Source organism: Mastigoproctus giganteus, chromosome 5 (genome assembly GCF_048544385.1).
Source record: "Mastigoproctus giganteus isolate SK-2022 chromosome 5, ASM4854438v1, whole genome shotgun sequence".
NCBI classification, from domain to species: Eukaryota; Metazoa; Arthropoda; class Arachnida; order Uropygi; family Thelyphonidae; genus Mastigoproctus; species Mastigoproctus giganteus.
The window spans coordinates 52,405,934-52,421,568 of NC_143579.1; the positions used below are offsets into that span (position 1 = coordinate 52,405,934).

The 15,635-nt window shown below is 34.1% G+C and overlaps 1 protein-coding gene across 3 annotated transcripts in view; it reads left to right on the forward strand.

Moving 5' to 3' along the window:
- The window catches only part of Prp39 (pre-mRNA processing factor 39), a 201,037-nt gene that overhangs the window by 154,616 nt on the left and 30,786 nt on the right, over window positions 1-15,635 (forward strand). For all 3 annotated transcript variants that reach the window (XM_090374021.1, XM_090374024.1, XM_090374022.1), the window contains 4 exons: window positions 227-435; window positions 759-818; window positions 1,201-1,382; window positions 10,240-10,320. In XM_090374021.1, coding sequence (XP_090230147.1) covers window positions 227-435; window positions 759-818; window positions 1,201-1,382; window positions 10,240-10,320 — 532 coding nt within the window. The remainder of the gene's footprint in view (window positions 1-226; window positions 436-758; window positions 819-1,200; window positions 1,383-10,239; window positions 10,321-15,635) is intronic.

Sequence of the window (15,635 nt, forward strand, 5' to 3'; positions counted from 1 at the left end):
CAAGAAATAACTACACTAGCTGTAAAGACTCGCTGATTTCATGTTTATCCCGTATCTGTGTGTATAAATGTCAAGTTAGTGTGAGCTAATATAAGTTACTGTTTTGTAATAGGCACATTGGTTCATATATATTTAAACTTTTAAAATAATTTCAAGAATAAACTTTGAACAATTTTATATTACTAAAGTATGCTATAGCTATTATCCTGTTTTAAAAATTGTTTAGGAAATTATGAAGAAGCAGCAAATATTCTTACTAACTTGGAAATGAATGTTCCTGATATGCTTGAAACTTCAATTCGGAGGATAAACCTTGAACGACGGCAAGGAAATCATGAAAATGTTGATTGTTTATATGAAAGCTATATTTCACAGGCCAAAAATTTACGTACAGCATCTCATTTTGTTATGAAATATGCAAGGTATTTATACAAGGTTAGTATAAAGTCTGTGGCAAGCATAAAAAAAATAATTTGTTCTACTTATTTTAATCTTCTAATATATTCTTATTGGTAATATTAAGGTTTTTATTATGTAAGCAGTACTGCATCAGTCGCTATAATAGTTGAGTTGCCTTTGAACCTGCCCCTCGAAAACAAGACTTATTCTCAAGGTAAAATACTCGTAATTTTATGATAATTGTGATTAATTATGATAAAAATGAATTGATATAGTTTGTGTTTCTCCCCTTCTGTCTTAAATTTATTCATGACATCTTCCATCCTCTTTTTTTTTTTTTGTTTTCTTTTTTCTTTTAGATAAAAAAGGACTTTGTAAAGGCAATTGAAGTAGTAAAGGAAGGACTTCTTAAAGATCCGGTAAGAATTTTTTCTTTTTTACATATTAATAATAAACTTAAATTGCCTTTTCCAGTTCCCAAAAAAATAACTTTAATTCATCGGCCTGTGAGGTATTTTAACTGGTACAGTTTTATCTGGAGTAATTGCATGTGACCTTTTTCAGCCACTTCAGGCATTGACCACCCCAGCTGATCGTATATGTTAAAACCAGAGAGAAGTTTGGATACTAGAGTGATTTTGCAGCTGAGGTTTGATTCTTCCTTCCTTTTTTTCAATACCTGTGGATTTTTGATGTATTTTCTACTGAGAATGTTTATTTTGAAAATGGTTGCCAAAAGTGTTATACTGTTCATTTATATTGTAAACAAATTGTTAATTAGTTTTTCTCAATTTTTATTAGATAAATCCACAATTACATATGCAGTTAGTGGATATTGGTTACCAGAGTGATCCGCTAAATATGGATTGCATCATGGAAGCCTTTGATATGGCATTATCAAGTGATATGGACCAAGAACAGAAATTAATATTCTCACAGAGAAAATTGGAATTTTTAGAAGATTTCAGTCCAGATCCTGCTAGGTGAATAATGTTTTATAAAAATTGATTGTTCTGTATTGTGAAATATTCATGTTACTATCAAACCTGCAATCACACTGTCTTGGTTCTCCAAGACAGTGGGATTGTAATGTGTGCCTATATTATTTTTACTGACTTTACTAGCTAAGTAATTTGTCTTATTTAACTTCCCCCACCTTCTACCAAATAAGACCCACAGAGAGGATTTGATAATCATCTGTGGGTTTGATACATGTGCTTTTACATGTGTATTTTGTATATTTATGTATTAACTTTGTTAAACCATCTTAAGAAATGCACTAAGTTATTTCTTATTAATCCCTACCGTTTATGATTTTCATAAATGACATCAAAGAAAGGATTGGGAGCACAATGTCAAAATTTGCACATGTAAAGATTGGGAGAGTTGTTAATGATCAGTGCCAAGCAGTACTCCTTGAAGAATGGTCAGAAAAGTGGCAATTTTTTTATGGGGCAAACTGCAGGATCTTATACTTGGGAAATAGCAATCCCAAAATAACTTATATACTTGGAAAAGTTGAATAAAAAACAGTAGAGGAAGAAAAGGATCTGGGAGTTGTGATATGGACAGATGTGAAGTTCTCTGAGCAGTGTAAGTAGGTGGCCAGGAAAGCCTGTGGTGTCCTGTTGACACCATGGGCTTTCTGGTTAATACATGATCTATCAAAAATTAGCCTTTGGAGATAGAGGTCATAACTCTACTGTCTAAGGTACATTTGGAATACTGTATCCAAGTATAGAGACCTCATCTAAAAAATACTTTCAGCTTCTTGAAAGGGCCCAAAGATGGGCAACTCACATGGCGAGTTTGGCAAAAGGACAACTGTACAAGGAAAGACTCCGGTTATGTGGGCTACAGAGGTTGTCAACCAGGCACCTTAGAGGGTACGTGATTGAGGTTTATAAGGCTCTGAGAGATTAATAAAATGAAGGCAAAATTTTCACTGCTATAAAGAATTCCAGAAGATTGTAGACAGTTTTATTTTAGCCTGCGAGTTGTTAATTACTGGAATGGGTTGCCTTCACAGATAGTTGAAACTGACAATTTAAATCTGAACAAGTGGGATCCTTCCACTTGGGTGCCTCCGTAGCCAGGTGGGAAGGAGCGGCAGTGCGTAGCACACGCTTCTTGATTAGACCGGGGTTCGAGCCCGTCACCACCAAATACGGAGGATGCGGAAAGGTCAAGGGAATGACCACCGCGTATTCCCGGAGCAATATGGCCTTAGTTGCTAATGCTCCTAAAAACCAAAACAACAACAACAACCTTCCACTTGTTCAGATTACAAACCTGAGGGGGCATAAATTCAAATTAAGAAAAGACAGTAGAATAGATGTGCGGAAATTTGCCTTTAGCCAGCGGGTGGTTAATTGCTGGAACAAACTTCCACCTGTCATTGTGGAAGTTGATAGGTTGAATAAATTTAAGGAGGAACTGGACAGGCATTTGGAGGGAATGGTGTAATATATATTTTTTTTTTTTGGCTGATGCTGCATAAGCTCATACACATGCTTTCTTGCATCACATGCCACTACTACTACCTTTAAAGCATTGAGGCTTCTGGGCTTTCCATTGATTAAAAGAGGAAGCTTTTCTGTGCCAGACATGGTGTTAAGAGAATGGTAATCCATTGTTTGGCCTTTTTTCTGCCACTACATTTCTTGCCTTTAGATGTAAATGTTTTATCCAGTAGCAATTTAAAAAAAAAAAGAGTCCAGTTTCATCAGCATTGAAGATGTCATTGCAGTCATATGTCAGCAAAACATTTTTTAAATGATTTTCCTTCCATTCCTTTGTAGTGTTAATGTCCACAGCTGCACTTTCGCCACACACTTTTTTGAAAGACAAGCTACAACGAGTTTTAAACTTCTGGAACCATCCATCTGAACTTAAATTCTTCAATATTCATTCGATGCGCAAATGATTCAGCCTTAGCTTTTAAGATCTACAGGAGCGTTTTTTTGCATGTATCATCATTAGCCATTCCAAAAGTACCTTTTCAAGATCTGGATATCTTGCCTTTAATGCTCTGATTTTACCTAGTGCAGCAGATTTCTCTAAACTTTCAGTCCTTTTCCGATCTTTCGGAATAGTGAACAGAGTATTCTTAGGAATGCCGAACTGTGTTTGGTGATGTCAGAATTCAGAATACACACCTTTATCTACAGCTTGCAAAATCCTAATTTTATCTGTGATTGGGAAAGCTATCTGCTTTCTTGGAGTGAATAACCAATAAACATATACTCTGTAATAAAAATGAACTTCTAGCCAATGTTCATTTCATTACCGCACTGCGAGAAAAGAGTGTGGGAAATCTTAAATAATTTCTCACGGTCGGGATGCAATTATTTAAATATATTTAAAGCATTCTGCCATTTTTAACATGAATATTGTAATAAAAAAGTAAAAATTCAGACTAAGAGGTAGAAATTTATGGTCATTATAGGGAAATCCTTTTATTTTCAAGGTTGTTATACTGTGTGTAAAATAGCATTAGGTTTAATGAGAAATTGCCTGGGACTAACCACATAAAACGTTATAATGGGTTGGTACATTAAAAAGAGGGTTGCTATAAAGAACTTCGACTATAGTTACTTGCAGGTTGACTCGTGGATAGGCATAATCATTTCTCAAGAGCATGAGCCCAAGCTCTGTTGCTGTAAGGACAAAAGTGAACCTAGATATTCACAACAAAAAATATAACACAGTGTTGTTATTTTCTCAAATATATCAGAAATTGTAGAGTTAATGAAAGTGGTGAAGTAAAAGCAGTGGCAGAACTGTGTGGGGGATATATTGCTTTTTATTGTATATAACTTTCTGCTCCATCAGTATTCCTTGCAAATCCTTTATCATTTTTGCTTTTCCACTTTCTCTCTGATTCTGTTTTTCATATTTTGTTTTGCTCCACGGACCCTTTGATGGAGATTGGACTGATGCACCAAGTGTACCTACCTGAGAAAATGGATTTTTACTTTTTTTTATCCTTACTTTAATGAAGTAATATTTGTGGAAGAATTAATTTTACGAGAAAAGGAAGCCCTTCCACTTTCCTGTCTGTCCAAATTCTCACGCACCCACATTGGAAGTATTATTTTTATTTACAGAACAGATGTTTTTCCTAATTAAGTATTTGATGGTATGGTTCTAAACTTTTTTATTTTTCCCTTCCAAGATTTTCACAATAACTTTGAAAAAGTAGGAAAAATTAAAATGAAAACATTACGGCATTGCAGTTAGTAGATATATTCTTGTATGCTGGCATCTCTTTCTGTTGAAATTTTATCAAGCAATAATGACACTATTGTGTGTGTTCGTGGGGGGGGGGGACAATTCTGATAGTGGCAAACAGCACAGGGAAGTGACATTGGCCAATATTAAAACTTATGTTATGACATCAAAAGTGCTATTTACAATTGGGCTGAAAGTTGGAATGAAGTAAAGCAGCATAAAGTTTTAAATGATGGTGATCTTTTTATTAAAGGTAAAGTGTCAAACTGTGTTGCACAATGGTGATGAAAGGATATTAATTTTGGGCAGGGTAAGAGTAGCCAGATGAAGGTGAGGTTGGATATCATATAGAAATGAACGAAGGAACAGGAACAGCAATTCATGGGAAAAATCTGCAGGCGAAGTAAGAAGTGAAGAAAAAGGTTTAAAGAAGAAAAGGTTAAATCACATGAAACCAGAAGCTGCTTCAATATTATTATTAAATTTGCTGATTGTGATGAGGAATTCAAAAAGTCTACATTCTAAGAGAAATGAAGAACAATGTTATGAAACAATTGGATCTTTACTCAACAGAAAATATATTTTTTCAAAAATGGAAGTGAGATTGAGAAGCGATCATCTACATCTGATTAAATTCATAGTTATTGTTCAGCACATTAAAGTTTATTTCTTTAATTAATGTGCTAAATTAATTTTAATTAAGACAATTAAAATTATGGCAAACTCAAGTATGAGGTTTTACTGTACTGTACCATACCATTCTGTATTTCAATTACCTTGGTCTTTGTAGCATCACTTGCTATTCACTTAATTCATTTGCTACTGCAGCTAACTGTATCTTAATTAACTTACAGGTAGTTCCCAACTTTGAGTTAATTCATTCCTAGCATGCACTTATAAAGTGAAAACTCGTAAAGCGGGAATTTATTTCCCATAGATGCAATGTTAAAAACAGGGTTACGTTCTCGACAATGAAATTTTACCATAGTAATGTTAAATATAGGTCAGTGTTTTACCATTACTATGGTTTAACATTAATTTAACATTATAATTTAACATTACTATGGTTTTACCATAGTAATGTTAAATAATAATAAAGAAATTATTTGTCCTACAAATAATTTCTTTATTATTATAGAATAATGTTAAAGAATGTTTATTCTTCATCATCATTGACTAAATGCACACTCGTTGATGGTTCAACATTCATTGTTGGTTTGTTGGAAGCACCAGAAGTTTATGTATTCTTCAGAAATGCTTCAAGAGACATTTGTTTCTAAGACAGTCTTCTCTTTTCTTTATAAATTTCATGATACCATGCATAAGCATTTTTTTAAATCTGTAGCAAATTTTCTAGGCCGCTCAAAATTTGAATCTTGTGACTCGAAAATCTAATTTGCTTTTTCTGTGTTGAAAAGCTTCAAGCCCATTGAGAGTGAAGGAACAAATAGGAGTTTCAGCTGTTAAATATTTCTCTTCCTCAGTTTCTTCACATTCACCATTTCAAGGTTTCCATTTGTGAGCTCTTCATTGTATGCTTGATGCAGATCACTGATGTCAGTTGTAGAAACCTCAAGCCAAGCTGCAATTGGTTGGCAATATTACCGGCTGCTTCTGTTTCATTTTGTATGACCTCTGCTGGTTCTTAATCTTTCAAAATTATCAGTAAGCTGAGGACAGAGTTTATTCCAAACACCCTTCATGTTCTCTGTAATTTTGTTCCAGGCTTGTTTTATTATTTTGATTGCATCTAAAATATGGAATTCTTTCCAAAATTCTTTAAGAGTTGGACCTCCCTCCTTATCTGTTGCATTAATTTGCATATCAAATGTCTCTCAAAGATAATGTGCTTTAAATGTTGAAATAATGCCCTGTTCCATTGGCTGCAAAAGTAGTGTAATTATTTTAACATTAAGGTAGTGGTGTTGCAGAGATGATCAGTGGCCAGGTGCGTTATCTAAAATCAGAGTTATCTGAAACAGAGTATTTTTATATTTTTATCTTCATATTGTTTTACAGCAGGCACAAAGTGTTGGAATAGTGAAGCAGTAACCCAAGCTTTCTTATTGGATTTCCATATGACTGGACTGGAAGTGTAGCTTTCACAATTCCTTTAAGTTCCCTTGGATTTTCAGAACGATACACAAGCATGGGTTTTAATTTGCAATTGTCAGCAGCATTACCACCAAGCAATAATGTTAAGTGCTCTTTTGATGGAGATTGGACTCCATCATAATATAAACATAAGCTTTAAAACCAGGCATCGACATTCTTCTTTTGCAGTGTAACTTCTGTAACTCTTTTGCAGTGTAACATGTGTTTCCAAAAGAGCCCAGTTTCATCTGCATTAAAAATTTGTGATGGCATGTAATTCTCTTCTATAAATTCTTCCAATTTTTTAGGAAATAATTTTGCTGCTGCAGTATCAGCACTTGCAAATTTTCCTTGCACTTTAATGTTATGCCAACTAGCTTTTTTTATAACGATCAAACAATCCACTACTCACAGTGCAAGTTTCTTCAAGTCTCCTCCCCTTTTTTTTACCTTTAAACATCTCAAAAAATGGATAAAGCTTTTGCCCAAATAGTAGCATAGTAACAGGCACATTCAGTTGTGTTTGATCACTTATCCATGTAGTTAAGTTTCTCCATTTGAGGAATAATGCTGTTAACTTCTTTAGTACGTAACCATATAGACTGCATGAATTGTGCATTTTTAACTTCTTTCAAATATTTCTCTTTATCTTTTAAAATTGTATATGCTGTTGAAGGGTTTAGTTAATATTTTCCACAAAGATCTTTAACAGTCATTCTGGCTGCATGCTTGCTTACGATCTCCTTGTTTCCAATATTATTCCTCTTCACTGTTTCTTTTTGTTAACATCACTCTTTGCAGTATTCGTTTTAGCATACTGTACATACTGTACGTATTAATAAGTAAGATAAATTTGAAATAAGACAAGACAGTGAAAATGAAGAGCAACACAAACCACTCTTTGTAATGTCAGCTTGGTAACTGTTATGCGAGTCGGTCAGATTCTCTCATCTGCCTGAACAAACAAACGTATGCACAGTAGTACTGTATTGTATACATACATGCATGTGTGGTTTTAAATGCTGTATTTATGAATGTTTAGCATTTATTTATTGCAATTAATATTCATATTGTCAATTTTGTTGATACAGTCAGTCCTCGTATAACACGTGTTTACACTACACGAATTCGATCATACACGATTTATAAATAGGGAAACGATATCTTATATAACAAGAACCGAATTCGCTTATGCACGATTCGCCTTTGTGTTTACAAGAAATGGCAGGTGAACGCGGAATCACCCCAACTGAATGCAACACGATAGGAATGAAGAGAAGATTCTGAAAATGTATTTGTGTTTTATATCAGTGAAGGGGGAAACACCATAATAATAATAATACGTAAAAACCAACACAATTCCAGCTATCGGTATAATTGCAAATGCAATTAGATTGAGTTTACTACCAGTTTATAACAGATTCCACTAGCAGAAACGCAACTGGAAATTGTTTTTATTGTTTTATGGTAGTAATCCCTAGAAATGTGCTTTAGTAAAATGTGAGGTGTTAATAGTGTATCTCTGCCTTTACGGTGTTGTTTATTCAGTTGCTACATGTGTGCAGCTTTGTTTATGTGTATCAAGTGTGCCTCCTTGTTTTGTAATTGTGCTTTATTCCCTAAAAATGAGTAAAATACTTAAAAGGTGTGAAAAGGAAACGTCCTGCTGAAGACACTGCAGATTCAGAGAGAAAAACAAAAGCAATATCGATAAACAGAGGCGGACTGGGTCAAAAATTCTTACCCAGGAAAATTTATAGTGGCCTCATACTATGGTTTATGGCCAAAATCACACCGGCCTCCAGGGGGTTTCTCCGGTAAGGCTTATGGCCAGTCCGCCTCTGTCAATAGAGAAAAAATATGAAATTGTGAAATGCTTTGAGCAAAATGAAAGACCGTGTGATATTGCACGTGCTACAGACCTAAATGAGGCAACGCCGAGAATTACAAAGAATGCAGAGAAAATAAAAACTTTCATAGCAGGAACAACTCAAATAGTAATTAAAATCCATTAGATTAAGACACAAAGAATTGGAAGAGATGGAACGGCTGTCATCTGTTTGGATAGAAAATCAAACAAAAAACAAGTTTGCTTACGATAGAAGCAAAGGCATTAGCAAAGCAATATTTTATTACCTAATAGTCGTAATAAAATACTTACATATTTTATTACGATTATTTATTGTTTGGTTACAAATGTGTGTTCAATCTTGGGTGGTTGGCACCTAACCCTATTTTTCCCATAGGGCCTGTTGTTTATATTGCACGATTTTGCACTGCACGAGGGTTTCTAGGAACACAACTATCGTGCTATGTGAGGACTGACTGTACTTGATACTTGAAAAAAAAAGAACTCGTAAATCGGGAATTGCATGTACTGATTTACCTTAAATTTATAAATTAATTTAAATCATTTTATTTAAAATTATTCGATTATTTGTTTGGTCTTTTATATAAATAAAATGTTTTGCAGATAACAGACAGATTTGAATATTAAGCCAGATGCCTGCAGAAAAGAGTTTAATTCCAAAAGAAATACATGCCTCAATTCCATTGTATGCTTAGCGAAAAAAATGGACAGTACAATTCAAATGGAAGGTGGGAGGGAGGGAAGGAGAAAGCGAGCACTTTAAAGATCACCACTCTCAGTAGGCAACTATCAATGGCTAATTGTTAAGAAGATACTGATGCAATGCAATGCAATGCATGATGTGGCACTGGCCAATTGGTGATTATAAATCCATGAAATAGCACAGGCTACAGGAATTTTATGTGAATGGGTGCATTTTGTGACAAAGGAATTGTTTATCAAAGGTTTCTACAAACTTTATGATTAATAGATTGACTACCCTACTGCTTCTCTCAGAAAAAAAATATTGTGTGCATGTGATCTGCAGTGCATTTTGAATAAAATAATAAAGTTATTAACTAACACATTTCCACAATCAGAATTTCCAAATCTCAGTCATTGCAGTTCAGATCAAATAAAATCAAAATATTCTGGAATGGTTGCAAATAAAGTATGGATCTGGAAAACACATTAGTGACTGAGATTTGTCATGGATATTCCATAAAAAAAAACCCAATGATTCCACGACACTGACCTTTCATATTCTCACTTTTTTGAAGTCAAGTGTTGTCAGATTCTGAAAAGTCCAGTTCTGTGATAAACAGTCCTAATATCCCCAACATTGTTGTAAACACAGTTGATTGCTTTTAATGTCTTTCCATGGCTTATATAGCCGACTGGGCTAGCCGGGTGGGTAAAGTGCCTGCCTGGCAACCCAAAGGTCACGGGTTTGAATCCTGCCTCGGGCTTGGATCAGAGTAGAAAATGCAAAAACTTCTGGAGCTGCAATATGGCCACAGAAGCCGATGTGCCAACTAACAAAAAAAAAAGAAAAAAAAAAAAGCGCTTATATAAATACCTACCTTTCTTCTGTCCACTGTTTCAAAGAAATAGAAAATTTTATGCAATTATTTTATTGTATTTTTTTAAAATTTATTTTGCAGAATTCAAGAAGTATTTGAAGACCATTCAAAATTGCTCAAAAACAGTTTTTCTCTCAGCCGGAAAAGGCCATTAGAAGAAATGTGAGTAGTATTTAAATTTTGATCAGTTTAGTAAAACCTACTCATATTTGCTTAAATCCACGTGTTTCATCCGAGAATTTTTAGCTCCAGGAAACCAATAAGATTTTGGAAAATTTTTGTCATTTTATTGACGTAATTGTCATATTAAATCATCTGTATGTTTAATACGGAAGCTGTTTTCTTTACTCCGTCAGTGTGAACGACAGGCTTAACCTATCGGGGCTGGAAGTGGTCTCAAATTGAAGCTATTTCTTCCTATTCCTAGGTGTGCACAAAGTTTTTAAAATTCCGAATAGTTTTATTTTACGGAACAAGCCAGTTTTGTACTACGAACATTTTTGTTCAATATTCACTTCATAGATGGAGCCATAGGAAGATGTTAACTGTTAAACAAACAGTTACCTAAGTTAATATTTTGTAATTTTTCCTACGCATGAGATAAAAAAAATTGAATAAATAATTCTATTTGCATGTTTGTCAACCATTTCTTTTTTGCTTCAATCAAATTCAGCAAGCATAGTTATTGAGTGCTGCAAGCATTTAGGATATTCCAACTTACGTAAAATTCAACTTATGCAGAGTCTCACGGAACACAACCCTTACATAAGTCGGGGAGAGCCTGTATATATGATAGTTTTTTTCTTATCTCTGATAAAAAATTAGATTTTACTTACTTTAGTCGCGATTTGTTTTTTGTTTTGCCTGTTGGTTTTTTTTGAATTATTTTGGATCAGCTTTCACATTTTTCTACTGAAAAGATATGTATAATAAGTTATTGCTTACTTTTAGAAATAAAAATTAATGTTTATATCTAAAATCAAATAAATATTCAAAATATATTTATCAAATTGCTTCATTAAGTATTTCATATTTAACCAAATTTAATTTTTGTAGATATTTATTTTCCACCCATAATGGAAAACTTTTTGAAGAGAACTAGAAAGTCATCAGATTCACGGGACAAACAAAGTAATCCAAAAAATATAAAGATAAAGCTGGTATTTAGGTAATATAATGAGGAATATATGAAATATGGATTCGCATGCTCCGATAATTCTTCTCTTCCTTGACCCATATGTCTTATTTGTCTTGAAGAGTTATCAAATGACACAATGGTATGGTACCAAGTAAACTATGCTGGCACCATACCACAAAACATCCATCATGTGCAGAAACAGATTGAATTTTTTTTTTAAGTGTCTTTAAATGCAAAATAGGAAGCAAAGTTCTTTTATGAATTCAATTACAACAGTATCAAATAGAGCTCAAGAGGTTAGTTATAAGGTCACCCAATTGGTAGCCAAATCCAAAATGCCTCTTACAATTGCAGAATCGCTTATTTTACCAGCCTGCATTGAAATTGTTAACACTATGCTTGGGGCAAAAGAAGCAAAGAAGATTGAAAAAGTGCCACTTTTGAATAATACCATTAGTAGATGCATTGAAGACATATCAGATGTTGTTGTTTTTTTTTTTAGGAGCATTAGCAACTAAGGCCATATTGCTCCGGGGATATGTGGTGGTCATTCCCTGACTTTTCTGCATCCTCCGTATTTGGTGAGCACGGGCTCGAACCCCGGTCTAATCAAGACGCGTGTGCTACGCACTACTGCTCCTGCCCACCTGGCTATGAAGGCGCCCACATATCAGATGACATAGAAACAAAATTAACTCAGAGAATTATGGAATCTAAATTTTAATTGCAAATTGATGAATTTCCAATTAATAGCACTAGTTAGAATCATTGAAGAGAAATTCTTGAAAGAACATTGTTTGTTCTTCAAAGAACTGCCAAATCACATTACCGGGGATGAAATATTCAAAGTGGTAAATGAATACTTTGAGACAAATAAGATATGAAAAGATTGCTTTGCTTAAGCTTGTGCACTGATGGTGCAACTGCAATGGCCAGAAGATTTAAAGGTTTTACATCAAGAGTTCGTTCTGAAAACCCGTAAATTCAGGTAATGCATTGTTTTATTCACAGAGAAGCTCTCATATCTAAACGTTTGCTGTGGATCTGAATTCCACTTTACATGATTTTATCAAGATGGTGAATTTAATGAAATCCAATCCGTTCAAGTCATGTCTCTTTTCAGCTTTGTGCGAAGAAATGGAATTGGAATACTACTCTGCTACAGGGATCCTCGTTATCCGTGGATAATTGGTTCCAGAAAATTCCACTTAAAACTGGGACCAATTTTCATAATGTTTATTATTTAAATGAAACTAAATGCAACTTGGCATAATATTTTAAGAGTTTAAAATTCTATATCTATATAATATCGGTGTAGATACACCATAGGCAACTCTTAAAGAAAAACTATGATAGTAGTGTGAAAAGCATCATTTCATCTGTATTTCATATTGTGCTCATCCTTCACAACGAGTTGCCCATGTATTGCACTACCTCGAATAAGTAATACATCACTAATAGAGAAGACTATTGTTACTTATTCTCGGTGAGTGCTACCACCCAGACGGCACTGTTTAATGCTAGTTGGCTTTTCATCAGAGGGTGGGCAGGTATCCTGGTATTGCAAGTGAAGTGTTACTTATTCAAAGTAGTGCAATACATGGGCAACTCATTGTGAATGATGAGTAGATATAGTGTATCTAAACAGATATTATATAGTAATGTGTATTATGTACTTTTACATAATAAAAAAATGGACGAAGGAACTGAAAAATGAGAAAATTATTTTATTAGACATTTTTTATTATCATATGATACATAATGTAAGGTTAAGTAAAGTTTATTGAAGTACGCTATTTTTCAGTTTTACAAATAAAGAATGAATCCAGAGTTGTTTGTGTGTGTGTGTGTTTTTTTTTTTTTTTTTTTTTTTTTTGTATTTTTTCAGATAAAATTGTTGTAGCATTTAGTTATGTCTTTAACTTTGTGCTTAACATTTGTTGCACAATCATGAGGAAGATCGTTCTCACAAAAAAAAAAAAAAAAAAAAGTGCTTGGTCAATTTCTCAAGGGAAAAAGCTTTAATTCTTTAATTTTCAAATCCTCATAATTGCGGGGACTCAGATAATGAACACTCAGATACCGGGGACCCCCTGTATATCACACTGAAGTACGTTGGGTGTCCAAAGGAAGAGTTTTTTTTATCAAGGGTTTGAGCTAAGAGAACAATTAAATTTTTTTTGTGAATAATTCTTACTTTGCAGATTTAATGAAGGATAGTTATTAGTTCCAAAAACTAGCTTACCTAACTGTTTTTTTTTTTTTTTTTTGTGTTTTTTTTTTTTTTTGGCATCTGAATGAGCTAAATCGAAAACATACTGACATATACAAACAAGGTTTATGGATTCAAAGAAAAAATTCAACTTGAAAAATGAGGTTAAAAATGGATCACTAATGATATTTAATTGGTGTTAATAATTTAAATCCTAAAGAAGAATTATTGGGATTAGAAGAGTAACATTTGTGTTTGCTTGAGGGAAAACTTCATCACTATTTTGAAATACTTGATGTAAAAAAAATTTGATTGGATTCGGAATCCATTTGCATTATCCCTAGAAATTCCAGCATTACATTTATCAATGAAAGAAAAAGAAAAGCTGTTCGATTTAAGAAATGATCGCACCCTTCAAGTACAATTTAAAGAAATCCAGTTATCTGAATTTTAGTTAATTGCGAGAAATTTCCTTTAATCGGGGAAAAAAACAGTCGACACCCTTCTTCCATTTGCTACCACCGATTTGTATGAACAAAGTTTCTTGTCGATGGTGACTATCAAGAATTCAAAGAGATCATCATTAAAAGTTCTTGTTCAGGAGTTACGTATAGCCATTTCATTTCATTTAAAAAATTTGAAAAGATTTTATTTTGAAGTTTTGTATGAATTTAATATTAAATATTTAATATCTTCCATATTATGTATATTTTACTTTTTTTATTATAATGCAAATGTAATAAATTTTTTCACAAAGTCCTTATAGACACCCCAAAATTTGCCCCAGTTTATTTGTGTGCCGTACAAAAATTATAATTTTCAAATGTGTCCTGGTGTGAAAAAGGTTGGGAAGCACTGGTGTAAGGTATAGCATAAAACTACATAGTGTAATATAACTTCATTTAGGAATCTGTTAGCTTAGTTACTATTGTCAATTAATCACATTTTTTTTCATTTTCATTGTTAATCAGTTATATTGTATTTAAATTGAAATCATGCCATGGACTAAAGCAGGAAAAGCAACGGGACAAAAGTAGCGAGAGTGTTGTGGCTTGGGGGAGAACCAAAGGGGGGCAATTCTCCAATGCATCACAGTCTAAAAAATGTGCAACTTGTGAAATATATGTGGATCTTTCTGGAACAAAACATGATCTATGCAAGGAGGATGTCTTTGTGTATGCAGGGAGTGTGAAGATATTAGGTGCAACTTGGCGTTCTAATGGGTGTCTATAAGAGTTTGAAGAGAGCGGTAGATGCCCTCGAAGGAATTGAAACAGGGGCTCCATCAAGCTCTCAGCTGCCCAACTCAGTGCCAGGGTTCACTCTTGTGCATCAAGCAACACAGCGGCAATCTTCAAGGCAGAATGTACTGGCCCCACAGGAGCTAGTTATTGTGGGTGACTCAGTTATCAGGGAAACAGGAAATATATTGTGCAAAGGGGATAGGTGGAATAGGACCAGGATGTCTGCCAGGGGCAAAAGTTGATAACGTTGTAGGGCAAATATCATCTTTTAAGGGCACAAAATATGGTATTGTTGTACAGATAAATATTGAAAAAAGTCACAAGTTAGGGTTAAATATGAAAGTGTCTGCAATTCTACCCAGCGATACGCGGGAGTATATGATGAGAGCTTTGTTAATCGATTTGGCATGGAGAGATTGTGCAAGGCTCGTGGGGTAGAATTTTATTCAGCGTGGTCTGTGCTTGTTAACAGGAGAGACCTGTTTTTACGGGGATGGGATACACTTAAATAGAAAGGGTGCAAGAATATTTGCTGATGCTATCGAGGCAGTGTTAGGTGGGTCAGAAAACTGCTAGCTTTGGGAGATTCAGACTAATTATGTCTCTATTACTATCTATTTAGGTCTAAACATGAAACAATATCTCTTAAGATTAACAGTAGCTGCAAGCAGAAGTAAAAGTGATTCTTGCACTACTGATGGAATGAGCAGCAGCCTGGAAAGAAGGGTTCTGTGGATTTCAAGGACTGCTGGGAGTTATCATAGAATATGTAAATACATGGGCTATGTTAAGGTAACTAAGAGTAAGAACAGGTGCATGTATACTTACTATGCTAAAAGTATAGTAAATAAATTTGATGGAAGTGTGTCGCACAGATATAAGG